This window comes from Anas acuta, chromosome 7 (assembly GCF_963932015.1).
Source record: "Anas acuta chromosome 7, bAnaAcu1.1, whole genome shotgun sequence".
Taxonomy (NCBI): Eukaryota; Metazoa; Chordata; class Aves; order Anseriformes; family Anatidae; genus Anas; species Anas acuta.
Genome location: NC_088985.1, coordinates 35,197,349 through 35,218,535, shown reverse-complemented (window position 1 = coordinate 35,218,535; position 21,187 = coordinate 35,197,349). Strand labels below are relative to the sequence as shown.

Genomic DNA, 21,187 nt, shown 5'->3' with positions numbered 1-21,187 from the left:
CCCACACCCCACTGTCCAAAAAGATCATACAGTGATATTACACCACAGTATTGTTCTATAAGAGAGACAGACTTGCCATTTATTTTTTTGAGCACTAGTTAGTAACAAACTTGCCGATTTCCTTCCGTCTTTTTGTTGCTGCTTTCTGAGATTACTCACTTTCTGGTAACAGAATATTTAATATGTCAAGACTTTTTAAAATTGATTTCTCACATGTCCATACTAATTGTACAATAATTAATTATTGAATATCACCATTTTCTCCTTCTCTAATAAAGAAACATCCAGCCTTTGATGGATTCCTCTTAGGGACTGTATACAAAACTGTATCTAAAATTTCTTACTTTGCTGCTATTGACTGTTTAAACAACAATTCCAATTGCTTTAGGGAAAAAAAAAAAAGTTGAAGTCGTTATTTTCTTGCCCAATAGTCTTCAGCTTCCTATGAATAAAAAGTGAGCTGCAGGGAAGATGAAAGTAGTATTTTAAGCCACAGGAATTCTGCTAGTGAGGCACTTAATATTGCTTAGAAAAATTAAAAATAGAATCTAGTTAGTTTCCTAATACTTGTAGAGAAAGACCATAAGAATGCACTTTGATTAAGTCCCTGGCTGTGCCTTCTAGTAAGATAATCTGAAAGTAATAATACTTCCAGCTGACTGCTTCCACTGCTTTAAACCAACTGCTACTCTGCTGCCTTTAGTAGAGTTTTTGCAAAACTGGTGAGCACCTGGAGTTTAAAGGACAAGACCTGAAACACTAAGTGAGCTTATCCCACTGGCCAGGCACCAGTTACCACCTGAGTCCAAGGGAGGAGTCTGCGGGTACCACTTCAGCATATTGAGGGTGTGTGAGTAAGCTGTAAAAGGTGTCAGATCTTGTCCCAGTATGGCAGCCCCATGCTATTTGCCTGAAGTTAGATTTGATAGCACTCGCTGAGAGGTTTTTACCATTCCTCTACATGCCTCAAGCAAGCACTGGCCGTGAGAACTACCAACAGTTTAAATAACCATTTGCTATTTTCTTTCTTTCCAACAGACCTGCTCCTAAGCATCCACCACATGTATCCAGGTCCAGCAAAACTGCTGATGTGAAATGACTAGGAAATCTGACACCTTTATTACAAAAAGTGAAGACAGAAGTTTGCACTATCTTTAAACTCCAGCTGGAGTTCATTTTTGTAACAATACTTAGAATTTTTAATGTTTAAAACAGCATTATTTTTAAGAATTCTGAGCTACTGCCTTTGGTGCTGTGCTGTGCTATGGTGCTCTGTATACTTGCTCAGGTACTTGTAAATTATTAATTTATGTTGAATATTTATTACAGTGCAGTGCACTGTAGTAGATATTTTTACCATAGCTGAGTTTTCCTAAAAAGGAAGCCTTTTTTTTTTTTTTAATATTTCAATGAACTTGAATAATTCTGCTCTATTGGTCCTATGTAGGGTGTTTAGTTTTGAAGAATCAAATGTATAAACAAATCAATCTCAATGGTTCATAGCAAACTCTTGAATAAGTATGTCAGGGTAAAAAAAAATCTCCCGAAACATGGTGAAATGTCCAATATTGCACACAGATGTGGAATGTGTGTTCTTACCAAAGTATCACTCAGCATTAGCAGTTGTACTGTAATAGCAGTTTTCACGTTGCTGTTTGAAATGGTCAAGAAATCTGTGCTATGAGAGAACGTCTTCTTTTTGGACAAGTTCTCTTACTGAAGAAGTACTGTATATCACAAAACTGTATTTTTTAACCTCATTTTCCTCAAACACATTATGGTTAGTACGTACTGATGCAGATATCAGGCCTTCCAGTGTCATTACATTTCTGATGCTTTGGTAATTAAGTTCAACCAATACTCACTATGTTACATGCCTATACTGTTTAGACTGACAACAGATCACACATAAGGGGTGGGGGGAAGCCAAGCATTACAAAGTTGCATTTTAAAAATCAATTATTATACTTAATTTCTTTTGCCTCATTGCTCTGCTTATCAAGTGTATTTTGCATATTTACTACTGTTTTGTATTAACTAAAATATTGCTCTGGGTTTCTTACTTTTCAAATCAAAATACATATTTTAGAACACGGACTTTGGTTATCCTAAGACATGGAAATAAAGTTTCATCTCTTTACTATTTACTACTGTTTTGTATTTAACTTCTAAAATATTGTTCTGGGTTTCTTAATTTCCTAAACAAAATACATATTTTAGAACGTAAACTTTGGTTATCCAAAGACATGGAAACAAAATTTCATCTCTTTACTGCGTAGTAACATTACATCTGATCTCTTTGGTAGCACTGCTGAATACAGTTGTTTCACATATGCTGTAATAAAAACAATTTTCGCATATCAGTTGAAATAGAGGGAGAAGGAGCTATTACCTTACATAGGTTAGTTTCCTCATTGCCTGTATTTTGTTGTTGTTGATCTTTAAGCAAAAATAAAAGCATTGCTAGAAATTTGGATACCATTTCAGTAAGTGTAATTGCATTTAATTCTCCCACTTATTCCCCATTGTGGCAGCATAGCACTCATGTTTATGGATAAACTAAATAAACAAAAATAAACCATAGTTTACTTTGTCACTAGCTAGAAAAATAAACCACAAGTAAACACAAAAGCATTCAATTCTTAAAGCAACCACAACAGCAACACCGGTGCTTCACGTATGGAGAGCTACCAACTCTGAAGTAGGATGCCAACCTACCCTAGGCTTGGCAGTGCAGCAGAAATCAAAATTTCCACATAATATTGAGAATGTGTAGATGATAATCTTTGTGTATTTGAGATACTTTGTATTTAAAACACTTTTGTTATGTCAGAAGTAGCATATATCTATAATGGGGTGTAGAGGGGGAAGGAACATCTATGTGTTACACATGGCTAAAGCTAGAGCTTTCTAGTCTTCTGGAAAAAAAGAAATGTAATTCCTTATCCAAAACAAAGGCAAGCAAAACCAAACATACTGTAAACTTAAAACCAATAAAGTGTAGTTATTGGCATACTTCAAGCTGATTTTTTAATAGCAAAAGTGAGGAGTGGGTTATGTGCACAGTAATCATATAACCTGGAATCCTTCCAAGTATCAGATAAGCAAATACATTATACATACTCAGATACAAAACAATCCAGGCCAAAAGGGATCTGTAGCTTTTGGAGGTGGAGGAAAAAATAAATAAATAAAGTTATTAAACAAAGTTATTTGTTTAGATATACATACATTTTTTCTCCCAGGATGTGAGTAGTAGTTGGCTGTGTTTTTTTTCATACAAAATTAGTGACTTTCTGATCAGACATGCAGGTGTCATGCAAAATTCCATTGCAAAAACCATCTGAATGGTTTCACATTCTTAGGGACAGTGTAAGCAAACAAATTACCATGGGATACACCAGGATGTGAAATTCAACGTATGTTACTCTGTGACAGCTGCTCAGAGTATGGACCTTTAGTATCTGGTTTCAAGAAGTGCTGTCAACACAGGCTTTATGCCCTGTCGTAACATATTGAACTATCTCTGTGCTCCGTAAACTTCCAGTTCTATATTACCTTCAAAAATATACAACATCCGTTCAGTTTTTATGGTGACCCACATCTCTTCCTGGGAGAGATCTGAGCAGAGCATGCTGTTGTCTCCTCGTCCTTTCTGATTTCATCTCCCATGCACATATTCCATGCTCCTCCCTCAGCAGGAGGCATGATGTTCCTGATCCAGATAACTCTCGTTTCCAGGCAAGGCAAGGCAGGCAAGAACACAATGTGCTCTCCCTAAAGCAGTGCATGACAATGCTGCTATTATGCTAATCAGTAGAACTGTAAGTACAAAACACCATAAAAGAAAATGAATAAATACACAGTAAACAAAAAGAAAATTGCATATTTACCTCCTTACCCTCCATCAAATCTCTTGGGTTTAGTATTCTTAGATTAAAAATAATAATAATAAAATTATCAGAGTAGCAATTTATTTTTAATTTTTTTTTAATTCCCAGGTATATTTTGAGTATTTTCAAATGCTCAAAAAATAAACAGAAATGTAACTTTTTTCTTAGTTTCAATTCTACTTTCTTCTGATCATTTGAATATACAATATTATCTTTTATTAACTTCCAATCAAGTAACTGAATTATTTAATTTAACTATAAAGTTTCCCATATCAGTAAACAAATCCATTATTTATTTTAGAAGATTCCTCTGAAGTGTAATTTTATAAACTCAGTAATGCTCATTTCATCCTGCACACCGACCATCCTTCTAGATAACTATACCACACGTTACGAAAAGATAAAGCTGTCCCATATGTTACAGGTAGCTGCACTTTTTATGTAATACTTTTAAGAGAGAAGCATTAAAATCTAGAGTATGTTGAGATAACATTTTGAACTCATGGAATTCAGTTAGTTTGGAAGTGGAATATCTAGTGGCATTATCATGACAAAGATTTGTTTCTTTTTAAGAAGCTCCTCCCCTCCCATTTATTTATTTATTAACTCTAGACAAATAGGATGGTCTTCTAACTTCAGATTTACCTATCTATACAAGGCTGGCTTTAAGGCACTTTGAGAAAAGAAGCATTATGCAAGCACTGTATGTCTGTACAAATGAAAATACATTTTTAATGCTTTATTACATTGTACTTTACATATCTGAATTTATATCTTTTAATGTATTTATGAATACACACCTTTCTGGCATATACCATCAGCACAAGAATAATTTTATGTACTTTTAAATATAACATTAAGAAATGTGACCCATGATTGTGACCAATCAAACTAAGAGCAGGAATAAAAATCATTTTAGAAACACTTTAAGGCAGGCTATCTGAAAATACAGCATATATTAATTTGAAAAGGTGCTATTGTTGAAAAACATAGGAATGGTGAGTAATTTTAACAGTTTAATATACCACTGCAGGCTGTTTGGCTCGGTATGAATGCAGATAAACCAGCACACTGTTTTTATGAGCCATTCATTTACAATCCACCAGTTTGCTAAGCTTTTCACCATCACTGCTCTGTAGCCAGTTTTTACCAAATGTAGTAGGTTTTAACTTGTGGAATCTTCCACTTGAAGGTACTTCAATCAAAACCAATCTGGTAATTTGATAGCTGAGCAATCTGCTCATTATTAAGTACTCTCTCTCGATAAACACATTCCTAACTGTATTTGGTGTTTTCCTTACATAATTATCCAATTGGTTAAAAAAAAGCAAGATTTTTCTCAAAATAAAATACAACGTGCTGGTAGAAAAGCACATCTTTCTTCATGTAAGCCATTTTAAAAAGCCCCCACCTCTCTGTTCTGAGGGTTTTGGCAACTTTGCAAGTGCAGGGGAATCATTACCTACAGACCCTTTCCATTGTAGAAAATGTAAGCTATGCATAAGTAGTACTTTTATTGGGTGCTATTTATGTGTGAAGGGCCCTGTGGGGAAAAATAAACATCTGATTAGGTAATACACTAGATAATGCTTTATTTGGAGAAATGGGCCATTAAAAAAAAAAAAGGGGGGGGGGAAGGGGGGCAACATTAATTCTGCATTTTTCAATGTTTGACTTTGCAATGGTGATGTTACTTGACTTAAAGACATCTTAAACTACTTTGAAAACTCTGAAAACACAGAAATCATACCTTATGGAATCTGTGACTCTTTACTCGACCATTCTTTTTCATCAGAAGCAGCAGCAATAGATATGCTTCCTGAAACAGTGGGTAGAATACAAAGCATGCATTTGATTATCAGTGTCACAGGTGGAGTATCTCAGCTCCATCACATCCAGAGCAACTTTCTGCCTCCATCCCGATGCCCATGACCCCATCCCAGTCTCACCCATTCTTCTGACTTCTTTCGTCCTCATTTCCTGCTCTGGGTTCACTACCACTGTGAAATTGCACCCTGTTCTGCCCACCTCAGTCACCTTTGACAACTGCCTGAGCTGCTGTATTTTAAAGTCCACAGCACATAAAGAACAAAAAGAAAACTAAGTTCCATAATTTTCAGTAGCTTCTTTTGGAGATTTCAATTGTTATTATTTTCAAAATGCTGAGTTAACAGAATATCAGTATATTCCTTTTCTTTGCAGATACTATCTTGAAGTAGAAGGAATGCTAGAAATATTTTCTGATTTTAAAATGACCTAAAAAAATGGAACAGAGGAAAGCGTATCCTAGTATTATGAACCTTTTCCTTCTTCTAAAGCTATCTATACATAAAAAGCAGTCAGTAATGTCACAGAGAGGTCCTAATATATTCCCCAGTAAGGCAAAACTTTTCTGTGACACTTATAGAAGCCTCCTTTTGTAAAGTGTTCAAATAACTTACTTTTTTCTGGCAACTTGTCCACTTCATTGCTTAAAACAAAGACGAATTGACAACTGGCAGTAGTGGCACCTTTGGGAAAAACATAACAAACAAAAAGTAAAGAGAAAGTGACATTGTGGCGTTTTGTTATTATGAAAGGTAATAATTCCTGACTATGACACAAAAAAAAAAAAAAAAAAGAAAAAAAAAAAGAAGTTGAATCTTGGAACAAACTTTGTTTTTTGACAGAGTTAGCCCTGTATATCTGTAGATGTTATTCCTCGGATACCTGGTAGCATGGCCAATGTATTTCATTTACACAAACAGAAAAAAAATAAAATATTTTAAAACAAATGTTTGAAATTCTAGTTGAAGTATTTTCATGATATAACACGCAGGCAACCATCATATACAAAACTGTGCGTTAGATGAGATAATTTAAAATTTATATACACTACTCACAAAGCTTAGTGTCCTATTATCTTCTAGGATGTCTTTCCAGTATGAACATTTAGTACAACTTGTATAAAAACATGGCTACTTGTCATCTATTAATAACAGTTCATTATTATTTCTCTATTTCTGTGTAATCAACATGGCCTGCTATTAAAATTGGTTTGATATAAAAATACAATTTTCTCTATTTAGAGTTCAGTTCAATGACTCATTCTGAGTATGCTACATACAATAATATTCTATGCACAATAATGCAAAATTTTGAAGTACATGAAGGTATTACATAACACCAGGCTAAATCAAATACAAAGAATAATGTTTTTACTTCTTTAAAAGAAAAACTGCCTTTTTCTGAATAAAATTCAGTAGTGGGAATTCATGTTTACATCCCCAGCAGTGTCACTGTCAGACAGAACTAAGAAGGAGTTTTATCTTAAAAGACCCCAGGTAATTCACATTAGATTATTTTACTATTAAAGATGCAAATTACTTTTTCATTTTAAAAGATAAAAGATAAAAGATTAAGATTTTTTTCCCCAAAGATAAATCAAGTTAATTGTAGCCTAGTACACTTTTCTGAAGAAATATTAGATGCCCTAACACCTTGAATATTCTTCAGTCCTAGAGCGGATTGTAAATTTGCTGCACAAGCATTGAGCTCATGATTTGAGGTGAAGAAGCATCTCCTTGGAAAATTTAAAGGTGAGCATTAACAAGGTTGGGTAAGACATGCTAATTTTTTGTTTACTAGAGGGACAGTCATGAAAGTAAAAAAGGTCCTGAAGATCAGAGGGAAGCAGCAGAGAAGAAAAAAATAATAATAAAAAAATAAAAATAAAAAATCAGTGTTTCATTTCCAGCAGCTTAAATACGGTTTGCAATGTCCTCAGGGGAATGCCAAAAAGCATGTTTGTGTATTTGAATTTCTTGCTTTACATCTAGCTCTGCATGAGAGAGATTTTTGGTTTTGTTATGAGAAAACAGTGGCTGTAAATCCCACAGATACAGGAGAACATTTGGAGGAGGAGGCTGAGCTCCACAATTTAATGAGTGCCGAGGGCCCAGAAGACTGAACACTAGAGGTGAAACAGGCAAGTTACAGCACTTAGCTGAGGTCCAGTATTCACATTTTAACTTTACTGGTGAAAAAAAGCACTCCTTTGCCATTATCTGAGCCACCCATCTCTGAGCTGGAAGACAGAGAAATATCAGGCTTTCCTCTTAGCTTTTTCTTCTTGTCTTCTAACAAATTGACCAAGCTCCAAATAAACAAACAAAAAATCAGAAAATTGAAGAAGGAAATACATTTAAAATAATAAGCCAAGAGCCAGAAAATCAATATGTAGAAATTATTCACATCTGCCTGTGATACCGTCCTGTCTTCCATGAGTCCTTTACAGCAGTGAAAGACATAAACAACAGCATATTCCATTTAACAATTAAAATAAAAGAAAGCTATGCTTATTGCAGCTACCTCATTCTTACCAGTAGTTTCTGTTCCATTCTCTGTCAGTGCCAGAGCAATTTCTTCATGATTATTTAGTACCGACAGCCATAATTTTAACAAAGAGCATTTTAGAAATTACATTACATGACGTGATACCTGTCATGTCCGCACTGTGCAGGCCCTGCCACGACTACAGAGTGGAAAGTGAACCTCAATGTTGAATACTTTGCAAAATCATCAACATTAGGAATAAGAAGCTAAAAAGTCCTTGAGGGAACAATCCCAAAAGCAAGCTGCTCCAGCAGCAGTGCTGGGAACTTTCTGCTGGAGCCCAGGAAGGCTCACACACTGAAACAACAACCCTGAGTCCTCTGAAACATGTGATACATATCCTGTAGCAATCTAATACAGGATGATGGTGGCTGGCATTAAGGTACGGACTAAGGTATTAAAGAAGAATAAAGCACCAAAGCATTTAATACCACTGTTGTTACTTAGAGCCCACTTGAGGATGCAGTGAGGAGTCATTAGATTAGTGCAGAAATCATTAATTTTATTTTGGCAGTAACTAAAGCCTGGTAACATGGAAACTGCATCAAACAGATGGCTGGAAAGAATCTCTAGGTAATGCCCACGTAGTCTGCACCAGGCATACACACTTGTATAAAAGCACAGGTCGGGAACAGCTGCAAAAATTAATCAAACTCCTCCTGCTTTATCACTGATATAATTTTGAAATGCATTAGGAATGTATCAAAAATATATTAATTCAGTGATTTTTTTTATGATTCTTTTCCTTAAAAATGTGTTTCATATGAGTTTTGGACTATTTCTTCCTTTGCAGTTATTTTCAACCTTCCACTTTAAATCGCAAACCTAAATTAAAGAAAAATAAGAGCTCGGAAGAAAACAAATCCTCCAGATTTACTAGAGAGGAGAGACTTCAGTCTTCTGAAGCTTGTTTTTCCTCTCTCAACCCATCTCTGGGGTGTGCAGGCACTGCAGTCTGCCCACAGCCCCTGCCCTTTTGTGGGTGCATGCCATGCCACAGCCCTGTGATGCTCACGCTCACATTTTACTCTCCACTTCTCCTCTGGGCAGTCCCGTACAGCCTTGGTCCTTCCCCATACTGAAACCCCTTCCCTCACTTATTCCCTCTTTGGGTCTTCCGTCATTCATTCCTCATTTTGTTGCATCCTCTTTGTGCTCAGTTGTCATTTTGACAGACTTACAACTCCCCTAGCCAATTTTACATAAACCCTCTAGATGAATGAGCTTCTTTTTTCCTTCTGACTTCAGCCAGGCCTGTCTTTAAAGTGTCAGCTTTGTTTTTCCAAGGCATGTGGACTTGCGCCATTCCCCAGGCCATGCCATGCCTAGCTCAGAGGGGCACACTCAATATTTCTGCAGGCAAGAAGAGCCCCCAGTCCCTGGACACATGCTGTGGGTACGGCTCATTTTCTATGCTGGTATAAAGCCAAGTTCCAGATTTGCTACTTGAGTAATTCCCAGTGTCAGCTCACAACTCCAGCACACAGCAGCAGATTTTGCTGGGGTACAGAGAGACCATTTTTCTCTCGCCAGACCATTTTTTTTCTGCCATCGAGGCAAATCCCAAACCTAGTGGTAATTACAAAGGGAAATCCTATACAAGCCTCTTTGAGGAACCTCTTCTACTACGCACGGTTTTTGGTGCCATCAAGTAAGAAGGATATAAAACTGAAGAAGGACTACAAAGATAGTGAAGGGCCTAGAAGGGAAAGGGTCTGCACCCAGAGGTGGTTGGGCACTGGGACAGGCTGCCCAGGGCAGTGGTCACAGCACCGAGCCTGAGGGAGTTCAAGAAGTGTTTGGACACTGCTTTCAGACATAGGGTCTGTTTTTTGGGTGGTCCTGTGTGGAGCCAGGAGTTGGACATGATGATTCGTGGGGGTTCCTTCCAACTAGGGATATTCTATGATCCTATTATTCTAATTTCTGGTATGAATATTTACAGCCTCAGGTGTATACTAGTAAGCACCAGAAGCACCATCTTAAATAACAGGAAAGAAAGTTAAGTGGATTGATTGGACTTTCAATATGCTCCCGTTTCAGATTTCTCTTCACTTCCAGCTTTGACTTTTTCAGACCGTGGCAAAGCGTTGACCCCTTGCTCCGTTCTGAAATGCTGCACTCCCTCTGCTGCCTGTCCATGTCCCCCATGTGCACCCTGCAGAAGTTGCTGAAGGCTGTAATCGAACTGTTTTTTCCAACCAAAGGTCTGGCAACAATAAAAACAGTATGGCTGCAACAAAGTCCCAGAGAAGGTGCTGAATTTGGTAGTTTTCCAAATTATATTCATCTCCAATGGCAGTCTGAAGTCAGACACAGTACAAGCAAACGGGACAAAGCTTAAAGAACAAAGGTTATTTCTACGTGCAGGACAGTTCTCAGAGACATGCTGTCCCACACCTTTCCCTTTCTCTTCAAAGCTTCTCACCCCCCAACTGAGTAACCATGTGCTTAGGTTACTCTGGGGAGCAGAGTGGTGTGAGATGTGGGACAGGCAATCTCAGCACACCCAACAGCTCCCAAACAGGACATCGCTGGGAAGAAAGGGGATTTGTAAGGAAAGGGGTAAGGTTGGGGTAAGAAAAACCCAGCCTCACCCTCAGTGCTACAAAAATAAAAATAAAAATAAAAATAAAAATAAAAATAAAAATAAAAATAAAAATAGAAGATTAAATTCTAGCCACAGTGCACAGGTTTTTCCTGACACCCAAACTTTTATAACACTTCTTAAATTCATATTATCTTACCTGAGAAAACAATTAGGCAATATTTAAGCTTATCCAACACATTCTGTCTTCTCTTGCCCCTTGCTCTGCCTGCATTCCTGCAGGAACCTCTATCAATCTGATTTTTTTCTTAACCTAAGCTTGTTTTACAGGTCATCAATTTAATTTCTCAGTGCTTTACGTTCTCTACTATTCTCAATTAGAATAACATTATATCCATCAATCCTTATCTCTGAATCTTCAGCTTTTCATTTAGCCTCCCAGCAGTCTTGATCAGAGCTTTTCAACACCTTATCAACTGCAACCATACTGATTAAATTATACCACCCATTTACTAATATTTACTGAGCCATTACTAAATATGTCCAATTTTGTTTGCTAATGCAAGTTTGTGTCTCTCTCTGATGTGAAACCAAAAACAGGCAATTCTGCCTATCTCCTGTTTCATGAAAACCTACAAGTAAAACAAATTGTCGTACTTTTCATAAAACTATAAAGCTTCCAATTTTAGGCAAGGAAGACCCCCTCTCATATCCTTTATCAGCTACTATTATGGTAATTTGTCTTATCCCATTTCTTATTAAGGAACTATTGTTTCATTAATGGTAAATTAATGAAATACAACTAAAGAGGAGAGGTCTAATTACAAACCCACTGCAGTGGAGGTATCACTGTCCTCTAGTTGTAGAGATTATTCTGTTCGTTCTTTTTGTATTAGCAGGGTTTCATCCACTCCCCCACTTTTCAGACGTTTTCACTGTTCTTCACTTTCCTGAACCCACATCAGTGGCATTGTCCTTTCAGGCAAATAATTTTCCACTAAGCAGAAACACAACCTTGCCCAAAGGATTCAGAAATGCACCACCACAGGACTAACATGAATGTAAAAGATTAACCTTTTCACATTTGGGACAATGCTGTCTTCTCTGCAAAATGTGGAGATAACACCTACCTTACAGCTGTCATTAATTATCCATTCAGTAATGGGAAAAGGTTCTCCATCTGCAGCCGAGTACAGGACCTCCAGAAGTCTGGCTTCCCAAGAAGCACTTTGTGATCTCAGGTACTCAATGACATCCAAGTGGTCAGCACAACTAGCTAGCATCAGACTGAAACTTCAGAAATACAGAAGGAAAATAAATTAACTTGCTGCAAAACCAAGACATCATTATCACTGCTGAAAAAAAGAGTATTCATTACCATGTAAATTTCTGACAATAAGAGTAAAAATGCACCAGTGGTAGCCAAACCCTAGTATGTGAGAGACTTGAAAATGCTTGACCTTGGAAAGACAATGAATAATATTGTGAATATATTTGAAAAGTCTGACACACTGCTAAGAGCTTTCTGAAACCTCTCAAAGGGTCACCTCACTTCAAAGGAGAGAAAGAAGACGGACAGGAGAAGAGAAGCAAGCACTAAGTAATCCACATTCAGATCTCAACTCCCCTACTGCCTTGACTATCCATCACTTCAGAAAGGGAATGTCATCACAACATCCCAACCCTACACCAAACACCATACTTCTTCCTACTGAATTCTCAGTTCCTAATCTGGTGCTGGACACTGTTGAAGCCTAAATGACCTGGAGTGAGGCCTCTGTCCCAAAAAGGAGGAACAGTGTCTCTGAAAGCAGGTTTCTCTCTCCTTGCGTAAACTCTTAAAACACCCTTTTCGTACTTAAAAAGCAAACATATTTAAGATGCTTTTGTTCTTCAGAGGCTTGTTACTGCATTTCTGTACTGCCTATTGCTGGAGGTTAGTGGCACTAAAATAAAACCAGCAGATGGGATTCTGTGATAGTTCTTCAAATTCTTCAATACAGTCAAGCATGTGTGCCTGGAACAGCTTTCACCAGCTGCTTAATGTCTCCATCAGCTCTCCAGTCAAGCATTATCTCCAGCACAAATGGTAAGATCTTAAACTCCTCAGCGTTTCTTCAGTGAATGTCTAGAACTGCCTTCATCGTAGGATCATAGGATTGTTAAAAGTGTTAGGGACCTGAGGACATCTCCACCCCAGCTCCTGCCCAAAGCAGGGTCAGCCCTGAAGTCAGACCAGGTTCCTCAGGGATTTAGCTAGTCTGCCCTGAAAACTTCTGACGATGAAGATGGGCCACAACCTCTCTGGGTTACCTGTCACACACGGTACACATGGATGGCTTGGCCATCCTCATGGTGAAGAGCTTTTCCCCACATCCAGCAGAAACATCTCTTTCAATTCGTATCTGTTATCAAGTCATTGGAGGGCTTTAAGCACTTATAGGATTAAACAGACTGAAGGTGACAGTGAAATTGAAAACATTAAACTAACAAATGTTTATCTTGCATTTTCATTCTTATCCTTTTTCTCTTTTTTACTGAATAGTGTCCTTCAGACATTCTCAGCATCATTAACTCTACCAGCCACATCACAGTGCTTCTTGGATCATCCACTTCTCAATTCAGTTTAAAATCATTCTGGTTCTCAAAATCTTAACCAAACAAGAGAAATTGAATATAGGCAAAATAATTTTTGATCAGACTAAGAAAAATAAAAATACAATGCCAGAACCATATAACACCTTAATGCTGCAGCAAAAGAAATATCAGTGGTTTTTATTTGTTTATTTTCTTAAAAGATTAGACTATCACATTTGTGTTAATTTTCAGCTAACATCCTCTGCTACTATGACTCTTATCTGGTCCGTCAGTGTGGTTCCACTGTGATACTATATGTTTATATACAGTTTATATATATATACACTTATTTATCTCAAAAATGAAGAATTCAGGACTTAAAGAGATCTTCCAGGTCATGAAGTCCAGCCTCCTGCTATTACAGACAACCATATTATTGTATGCCTTTCAAAAATCTAGCACACAGTCCTTGGTGCAATTACATTTTTCCCCTGCTAGTTAGCTGGTTATTCCAAAAATCTCACTATGCTGATGTAGAAATACTTCTTATTTTCCTGAGACAGATATCTTTGTTTGATTCTGTGTACTACAGTCAGACCCAAATCTGATTGGTGCTTAATTATCTGCAGTTATCTCTCAGAGGTTACAATTAACAAAACCGTAGGACTCTCTCAACTAATGAGTCTTCAATGCAGTGCTTGGACAAATAAAATTTCTGTGTCAATCACTTTAAAACCAAGTGCCAGTTACCACTAGTAGAACTTTTCTGTTTATTTTTCAAATGAGAAATAATTTACATTTATCACAGTGCTTTTCCCAGTTCAAGGATATATTTATCCCACTAGTAAGCAGACCTACCACCATGGAAATGAATATGCAAAGTGTTAGCTATATTATGGTTAAATTCACATCAAAAAAGCTTTGTTGTCTTGGATATAACAAAGTATAATTTGATTCAAAATATAATATTACACTGGCTCAGCCTGTGACTGATACAATAATTCTACACTAGATCAATACATTTACTAAATATGCAGTAAGGAATGTAAATAAAGCAAACTAAGCTGTACGCAGGATGCTGCTGTGATCACTGTTCATCCTCCTCAACCAGTCACAGTCTGGCTGATACTGCAAGGAACAGGTTTGTAGGAAGAGCTGCACATGGGGCAGTGCTGAAAGCGTTCAGGATTCAGACAATTAGTCTAAAAAATTTATTTTAGCTAACAAAAGTAGCAATACTGTTCTATAATTCACCGTATCATTGAATGTACAGCTGCACATTAGCCAGAAAATGTTAAATGTTTTCTAAACTGAGACAGTATCCAAATACCATCTCCTTGGTCACAAATAAGTACTTTGACAGAGATGAGAAGAAAACAAAATATTGTTGGTTTTTTTTTGTTTGTTTGTTTGTTTTGTTTATTTATTTATTTAAGCAAAGATGGTAAATCATAACATTCATTTCCTGAATGCAGAAGATAGCTTTAACATGCTGTCCTAGAGTTTATAAGGAAGTATTTAGGAGATGGCGACCCCATCAGTTCCAGAAGCATTTAAAGCAGTCCAGGAATGATGGGCAGGTCATCAAAAAAAACCATGCAACACTTGCTTCCTGTTCAATTTTTCAAAATATCACACTGAGCAGCACAGCTACTTGTCAGGCTTAAAACTGCATAGTAAAACCAGCACTGTTTACCAAAATCCTGGGCAAATCAGCAGCATGTGGTATATGGACACACACATGCTCCAAAGGAAAAAACCTACAGAAGATGGGTGGTTGTCCCACCAGGTAAGGATGTGTGATAACTGTGCAAGAACATGTGCACAAGCTACTTTCTGAAGAATGCCAAGCTACAGGAAGCAGAAATATTTTCTACGGATGACAAGAGCTCAGGGAAGAAAAAGCCAGAACAGTTAAAAATCATCCCAAGGAACACAGGTTTTAAGAATAAGGTTGCTGGAGGCTAACAAGAAGTTTATCAGCCTCCCCTGTAATCATCAGTTCTGTGATTGCCAACCATTAGGGCTGAATAGGTGTCAAACAATGCAGCAATCAGCACACAAGTATTTCTATGGATTTACAGAGTAAGTAACTGCAGATGCTCCCCAAAAGTTTTTATGCTGAGGATCTGTAAATAAATCTATAGGACTTTACATAGAGGGTGGTAATTTGGAAATAGCTTATAGGTTGACATAATTACCCACCTACAGAACTCTAGACCTAAAATGACATTATTTGGGTGGTACCATACAGCCTACAGAAATTAAATTCTGGAAATGAAGAGCAATGTCTAATGCAGACTAGTTTAATTTGGGGCTATCTGCCCTTCCTAGGTAGTATGCTCTTGAAACAGTGGTTCTCACCAAACTCACCTGACAAACATCTGCAGTTTTCTAATCCTTGATAATCATCAGACCACATGGCACAGTGGACAGTGATGTGCAAGGACTCCTTGGTTTTGCATATGGAGATATGAGCTTTCTTCAAGCTACTCCCTCACAAAATATATACACTGAGTGTATGCACATGAAGTCTGACACAGAAAGGGATGCCAAAGATCTCAGGGCTCCCCATGTTTTGCAGAAGCCTCCCAGAGTGTAGCTGTGGACAAGCATATTTTAAAATAAAGATATTAATTTTTCTCGGTTACTTTTTTTTTTTTTTCAAATCTAAGAATAAAAAAGTAGAATGATGAAGGGGAAAAATTGTTAATAAAAATGAATTTGAAAGTAAAAATATCATTGTGAATGTAATATTTAATATTGAAATCACTACATTTAACATTATATAGCCCACATTTTCCCATTTCACCTAGATCTATTTTTGACATATGGGGACATAATAATGGAAATTAAATCCCATTGGATGAGATAACAGAACACAGTAGTACCTATTGTGTACTTTATGAGAAGCAACTACTAAGGAGTAAAACCCTATTTATCAGGAATAATATGTACGCACACCTTCACCTGCATATGAAAAAAAAATAATCAAGCAAATATTGGCAGATAAAAGCTATTGTATGATGATTTAAAATATTCTAACCACCCATACATTCATTTTTGTCAATGGTATGTGAGAAAATGGTTACAGAGTAAGTTTTGGATAAATGTGCAAATAACAGCTAAGCCTGATATAAAAGAATATACGGTCTCTCAGAATACCGATAAATGAATGTTGAAAGACTACAATAGCTTGTCATTTATAGTATAACATTATCATGGCAATTATAATGTAAATAACATATACAGAACATTATATAACTATTAAACCATTTAAAAATCACCGTAATGTTAATTATAATGCATATAACATAATCTAATACTATGTATAGTTTATCTATTTAAGACTTCTAATTCTGTTATTTTAGACCAGAAACTTATTGGTTGTCCTATAGAAAGTAGGGAATAAAGTATTTTCAAATATATATATATATGTTTGGACAAATTCATTTTAATAGCATAGTATTAGCCTATGACTGGTAGGCATCCAGTCTTCCTATTTCACAATACCATCTTCTGATATTTTATAGCTTCCAGCTTGCTTACACAAACAACAGAACTTGTATTACAATTTTCAGTTAGCTGTCTTTCATGTCATAAAACATTCAAATTTGTGGTGAGGACTCACACCGCTAGTATGAGAAAATACTTCACTTACAGCCATTGACAGAGACTTCGAAATAGCTTCAGCATCTCTTAAAAATGCCATTTGAAAAAGCAAAATATGATTAAATAAGCTGTACATATCTGTTAGATTCATAATTATTTGTAACTTTTTTTTTAATTATTGAAACGAAAACAGACCTTAAAGTTGGATTTTTCATTTTCTAGTTCTTTGTGTTCCTTAGCTCGGTAACCCAAAGCAAGTATTTTCTAGGTAGATACGCAACATTGGCAGAGGCCCAGAGTCACCTGGAGAGGCTCCCAACTCTATGGTGAAGTGGGGAAATACAAACAATAAAAGCTGGAAGAAACAAGCTGCAAAACCTATTACGAAGAACATACCTACAGGCAAGGGCAAAACAAAAGATAAGACTACAACAACTGAGCACAGAGGTAGTGCTTAGTGCTAAAATTGCTTGTAAGGGGGAGGTAAAGAAGGGAACAAGACAAAAGGGGGAGGAAAAAAGTATGAAAGACCAGGAAGAAAAGAAGAATAGAAGACTCAAATTTTTGTCCATTTGAATTTAGCCTTATGTTTGACTGTGTTATATTTCTCTGGAAAATGTGTCATGGAGATAAACGTTTTTTTTTTTTTTTTTTGCTTCAAGCTGGTCTAAGAGCAAGATAAAGGAAAAATATCCTAATAAGGCAAAATTGTTTAATAATTATACTTATTTCTCTCTTTTTAATTTTATTTTTTATTAAGGAGTATGCATATTATGCTTTTCAGCTTTACTTATATTCTGACTTCAGACACTAACCCTTCTGAGCTTTTCCAAGGCCATCTGAACTTTGTGCTTATGCCATACTCTTATGACTCAGGTGAGTGCCCCTCTCATCTGCTGCCAACCAGCATTCAGAAAGAGGCGGCAGGACAAGATTCCAACCCAACAAGAAGCCATAAATTAAACTAACAGCTTGTGGCAAATAAATACAATGAGATAAAGACTTACAAAGAAGAGGAAAAAATAAAGAAAGGGCTCAGGATGAAAAAGGCTCATTTAGACTGAATGGAACAAAAAGGTGAAGACAGGGTCAGAGATAATGACGGGTACAAACTGGTTATATCTCTTTTTCTCCTTGATTCATAATACATACCTATATGAAAGGTAGCCAGCAACATACCAAGCTAGTAGATGAACAAGCTAAACCAAATTGTATTTTACAATCTCTAATCACTGACATAATCTATATGGCCAATGAGGTGTGATTATCACTGCCTATTTGTACTTACTATTGTGGTTTTCTTATTTATACTTTTGTATCTGCACCATCAAGCCAAATTTTTTTCAGTGAAGCAGTCTCTGCTGGATTTCCTTGTAAAGGTCACACAGGAAGCCATGGAGTTCCTGGAGTCACCACAGAGGCAATTCATTTAAAAAACAAAAGCTATGAATAGATACAAAACGAGTGATTAGAGACGTTAAGGCTACTATCATGAAATGAATAACAAAAAGTACACTGATGTACTGAAGTGAACCTAGCAGAGGACCAACAAATGGCCAGGTGATGCAGTACATAGCTTTCCAGGAGAGGCTGAAGGACTATTAAAGCAATTATTGGATGAAAGCAACGAATCTGTGAGTATGAAGCTCATATGTTTGTATTTAAAAATAAACTCTTCATGTATTATCTGAGCTGCTTAGTTGCAAATGAACAGGCAGTCATATTGCATGGTGATAACACCTTTATTTACAGAATTTAAGGCTGCGCTGAAAGTAATGAATAAATGATGATCCATTGGTGAAGGCATTCACTAATTAACAAGCAGCAGCTGTTTCTTTTTTGTCTTTTTTTGTCTTTTTTTTTTTTTTTTTTTTTTCGGGGGGGGGGGGTACAATTGATTAAAATTGCATGCTTCATTTAAACAGAATTCTCTTGTACTTTACCAAAGAGGGAGAGAAAACTTCCTTCAGATAGAGCAGTTGCTTTTCTGATTTATTGAACTTTTTTCCAGCTGAATACAAACTACAAACCTATTTTGTTGCATTGAGTATAATATGCTGATCAGAAATAAACTGCAGTAAAAAACAGTACAACAAATTATTTCAGGCCTAAGTTATACTTCCTTTGCTATTTAATTCATGTATGTATATGCACATTCAAACACACATATATATGCTATATATACGCTTATATAGCAAAAAATGACATGATAGTATAAAAAAATCTGGATATTAGACCAAATGGAGGATTGCCATGAACCAGCACAGATTAATCTGCAATGCAACCAACCTACAGCAAAACTACTTAAAATACATTTCTGCTTGGTGCAGCAGTGAAATATAAAAGCTCAAATGTGATTAGAAAGTATCTAAGCAGAGGCCTCCTGGTGGGATCTCAGCTCTTCGATGTAGTAAGCAAAGGCACAGTAAGATGCATTGACCGGAGAGCGAAGCTAATGAAGTATACACCAGAAACAAGGCATACATTTTAACTGGAGTAATTAATCTCTGGAACAATTTACCAACTACTGTAGAGAAGTCTCCAGTTATTCTAGCTTAGCTGTGAGTGAGAATTTGTAAAGAAACTCCTATTGCTTAGGTTATGCCAGAGGTTAGATGCTGCCTGTAATGATCTGTAGGAGGCTTTTATGCAACTTGTACAATAATACTTTGTAAATAAAAAAATATTTTAAGACAGCTCTGGTTACTTGGAAAGCTCAAGGATTATTACAAATGCATGAAGAAGTCTCAGCTTTGGAAGATCTGCTTCTTATCAAATGAACCTGTTCAAGCTTGCTTTACTGCACTAAGTCTATATGAAATATTCCACACAACTGTTCATAAGGACTGTCCATTTAAAGTATCAAGTACATCTATGAAAGCATATGTTTACATTTTATGGAAACTCTTCAATGGTAGAAAAACGTCTTCAATGACTGCAGTGCCAAGTTGGAGTTACAAGGAAAAAGGCTCTGGGTGAAAGACTGATTCCTAAAGTCATTTCAGGTGTCATCTAAAAATATGCAGAATAAGAACTTCAGAAAACTTGAAAATGGGTTGCCTAGTTCTAAGTATTATTCAAGACTCAGTTCAAGTATTATTTTTATTCAAGACTCAGAATGTTCATTCAAAAAAAAAATCTATTTATTATTTCCATTGCTAACATTATTTTTAAGGTTATTATCTTGATAGCAGAGCATCTGCCAGTTGCAGAAGTTATTCTTCCTTTCTGTAGATGATGTCTTCCCACTGAGCACCTCTTCAACTGCAATTTTTAATAACGTCAGAAGGACAACATGTTCAAGGCAATGTTTTTGTTGACCAGTATCTCAGACATCTGAAAAGCAATATAATTCATATTCTCAATTAAAAAAAAAAAAAAAAAAAAAAAAAAAAAAGCTTTCTACATCCCAGGAGTCCCAGGAAAGGGCATGCATGTCTACTTTTTTCATTGACAAAAACATTTCTGGTATTGTAGTCATATTCTTCCTAAATCCAGAAAGCATGAGATAGGCTACATGAGTTTCATTCTCACTTGATTACCTTGAAGTAAGGTTGAAGGATTACCTTGAACTTACATTGACTAAGACACAAATTAAAAATAAAATTAAAAAAAATAAAAATGAAATCAAGTAACATTTTATTTCTCAGTTTTAAAATTATGTTACGGAGTCCTTTAGAGGCTATTATAAATATAATTTAATATACATAATAACTTTAGTCCATATTAGTTAATCTAAGTATTAAAGTAAAATTATGTGATTTCCCTCATGTCTGCTCAGAAAACACATCATGTTCTTTGAGCATTCCTATTTATTTATTTATTTAATCTGTCTAAGGAATCCTTGAGTTAAGGACTTAGTTAAAAATAAATTAATTTTAAATTTAAATAAAGGATAAACTAAATTCTCTACTAGTGGGGAACACAGAGACTGGACCATAAGCATGAGATCCTTTAGGACCAGTGACCTTAACTCAAAATCTGTAGGACACTCTTGGCTCACAGCCACCTTCAATATGACACATAGCATATCCTCTAAAAAGAAAAGAAATTCTCATATGATCATTCAAATATTCCAAACAGTTCAGCACATAGTAAGAGATCAGAAAGGTTTCTACAGTGTTTTCAAAACATATGCATTATTCTTCAAAATCAAATGTCCTCAAGTTCTGCATCACCGCAC

The 21,187-nt window shown here is 36.2% G+C and overlaps 1 protein-coding gene and 1 long non-coding RNA gene across 4 annotated transcripts in view; one reads left to right on the top strand and one right to left on the bottom strand.

The window, feature by feature from the left end:
• Positions 1–2,481, top strand: part of ADAM12 (ADAM metallopeptidase domain 12) — a 184,648-nt gene extending 182,167 nt beyond the window's left edge. The window contains exon 23 of the mRNA XM_068689155.1: positions 1,039–2,481. Coding sequence (XP_068545256.1) covers positions 1,039–1,099 — 61 coding nt within the window. The 3' untranslated portion in view covers positions 1,100–2,481. The remainder of the gene's footprint in view (positions 1–1,038) is intronic.
• A 360-nt stretch (positions 2,482–2,841) lies between these two features.
• LOC137859756 (uncharacterized) lies at positions 2,842–18,680 on the bottom strand. Of its 3 annotated transcripts, XR_011098517.1 has the most exons (6): positions 13,737–13,809; positions 13,129–13,242; positions 11,946–12,108; positions 6,335–6,403; positions 5,644–5,712; positions 2,842–3,822 (listed from the first exon to the last, which is right to left on the bottom strand). It is a non-coding gene; the product is annotated as an uncharacterized lncRNA (long non-coding RNA). The 3 variants fall into 3 exon arrangements; XR_011098518.1 differs by lacking the exons at positions 13,129–13,242; positions 13,737–13,809 and adding an exon at positions 18,293–18,680; XR_011098516.1 differs by lacking the exons at positions 13,129–13,242; positions 13,737–13,809 and adding an exon at positions 18,157–18,678.
• Positions 18,681–21,187: the final 2,507 nt, after the last annotated feature.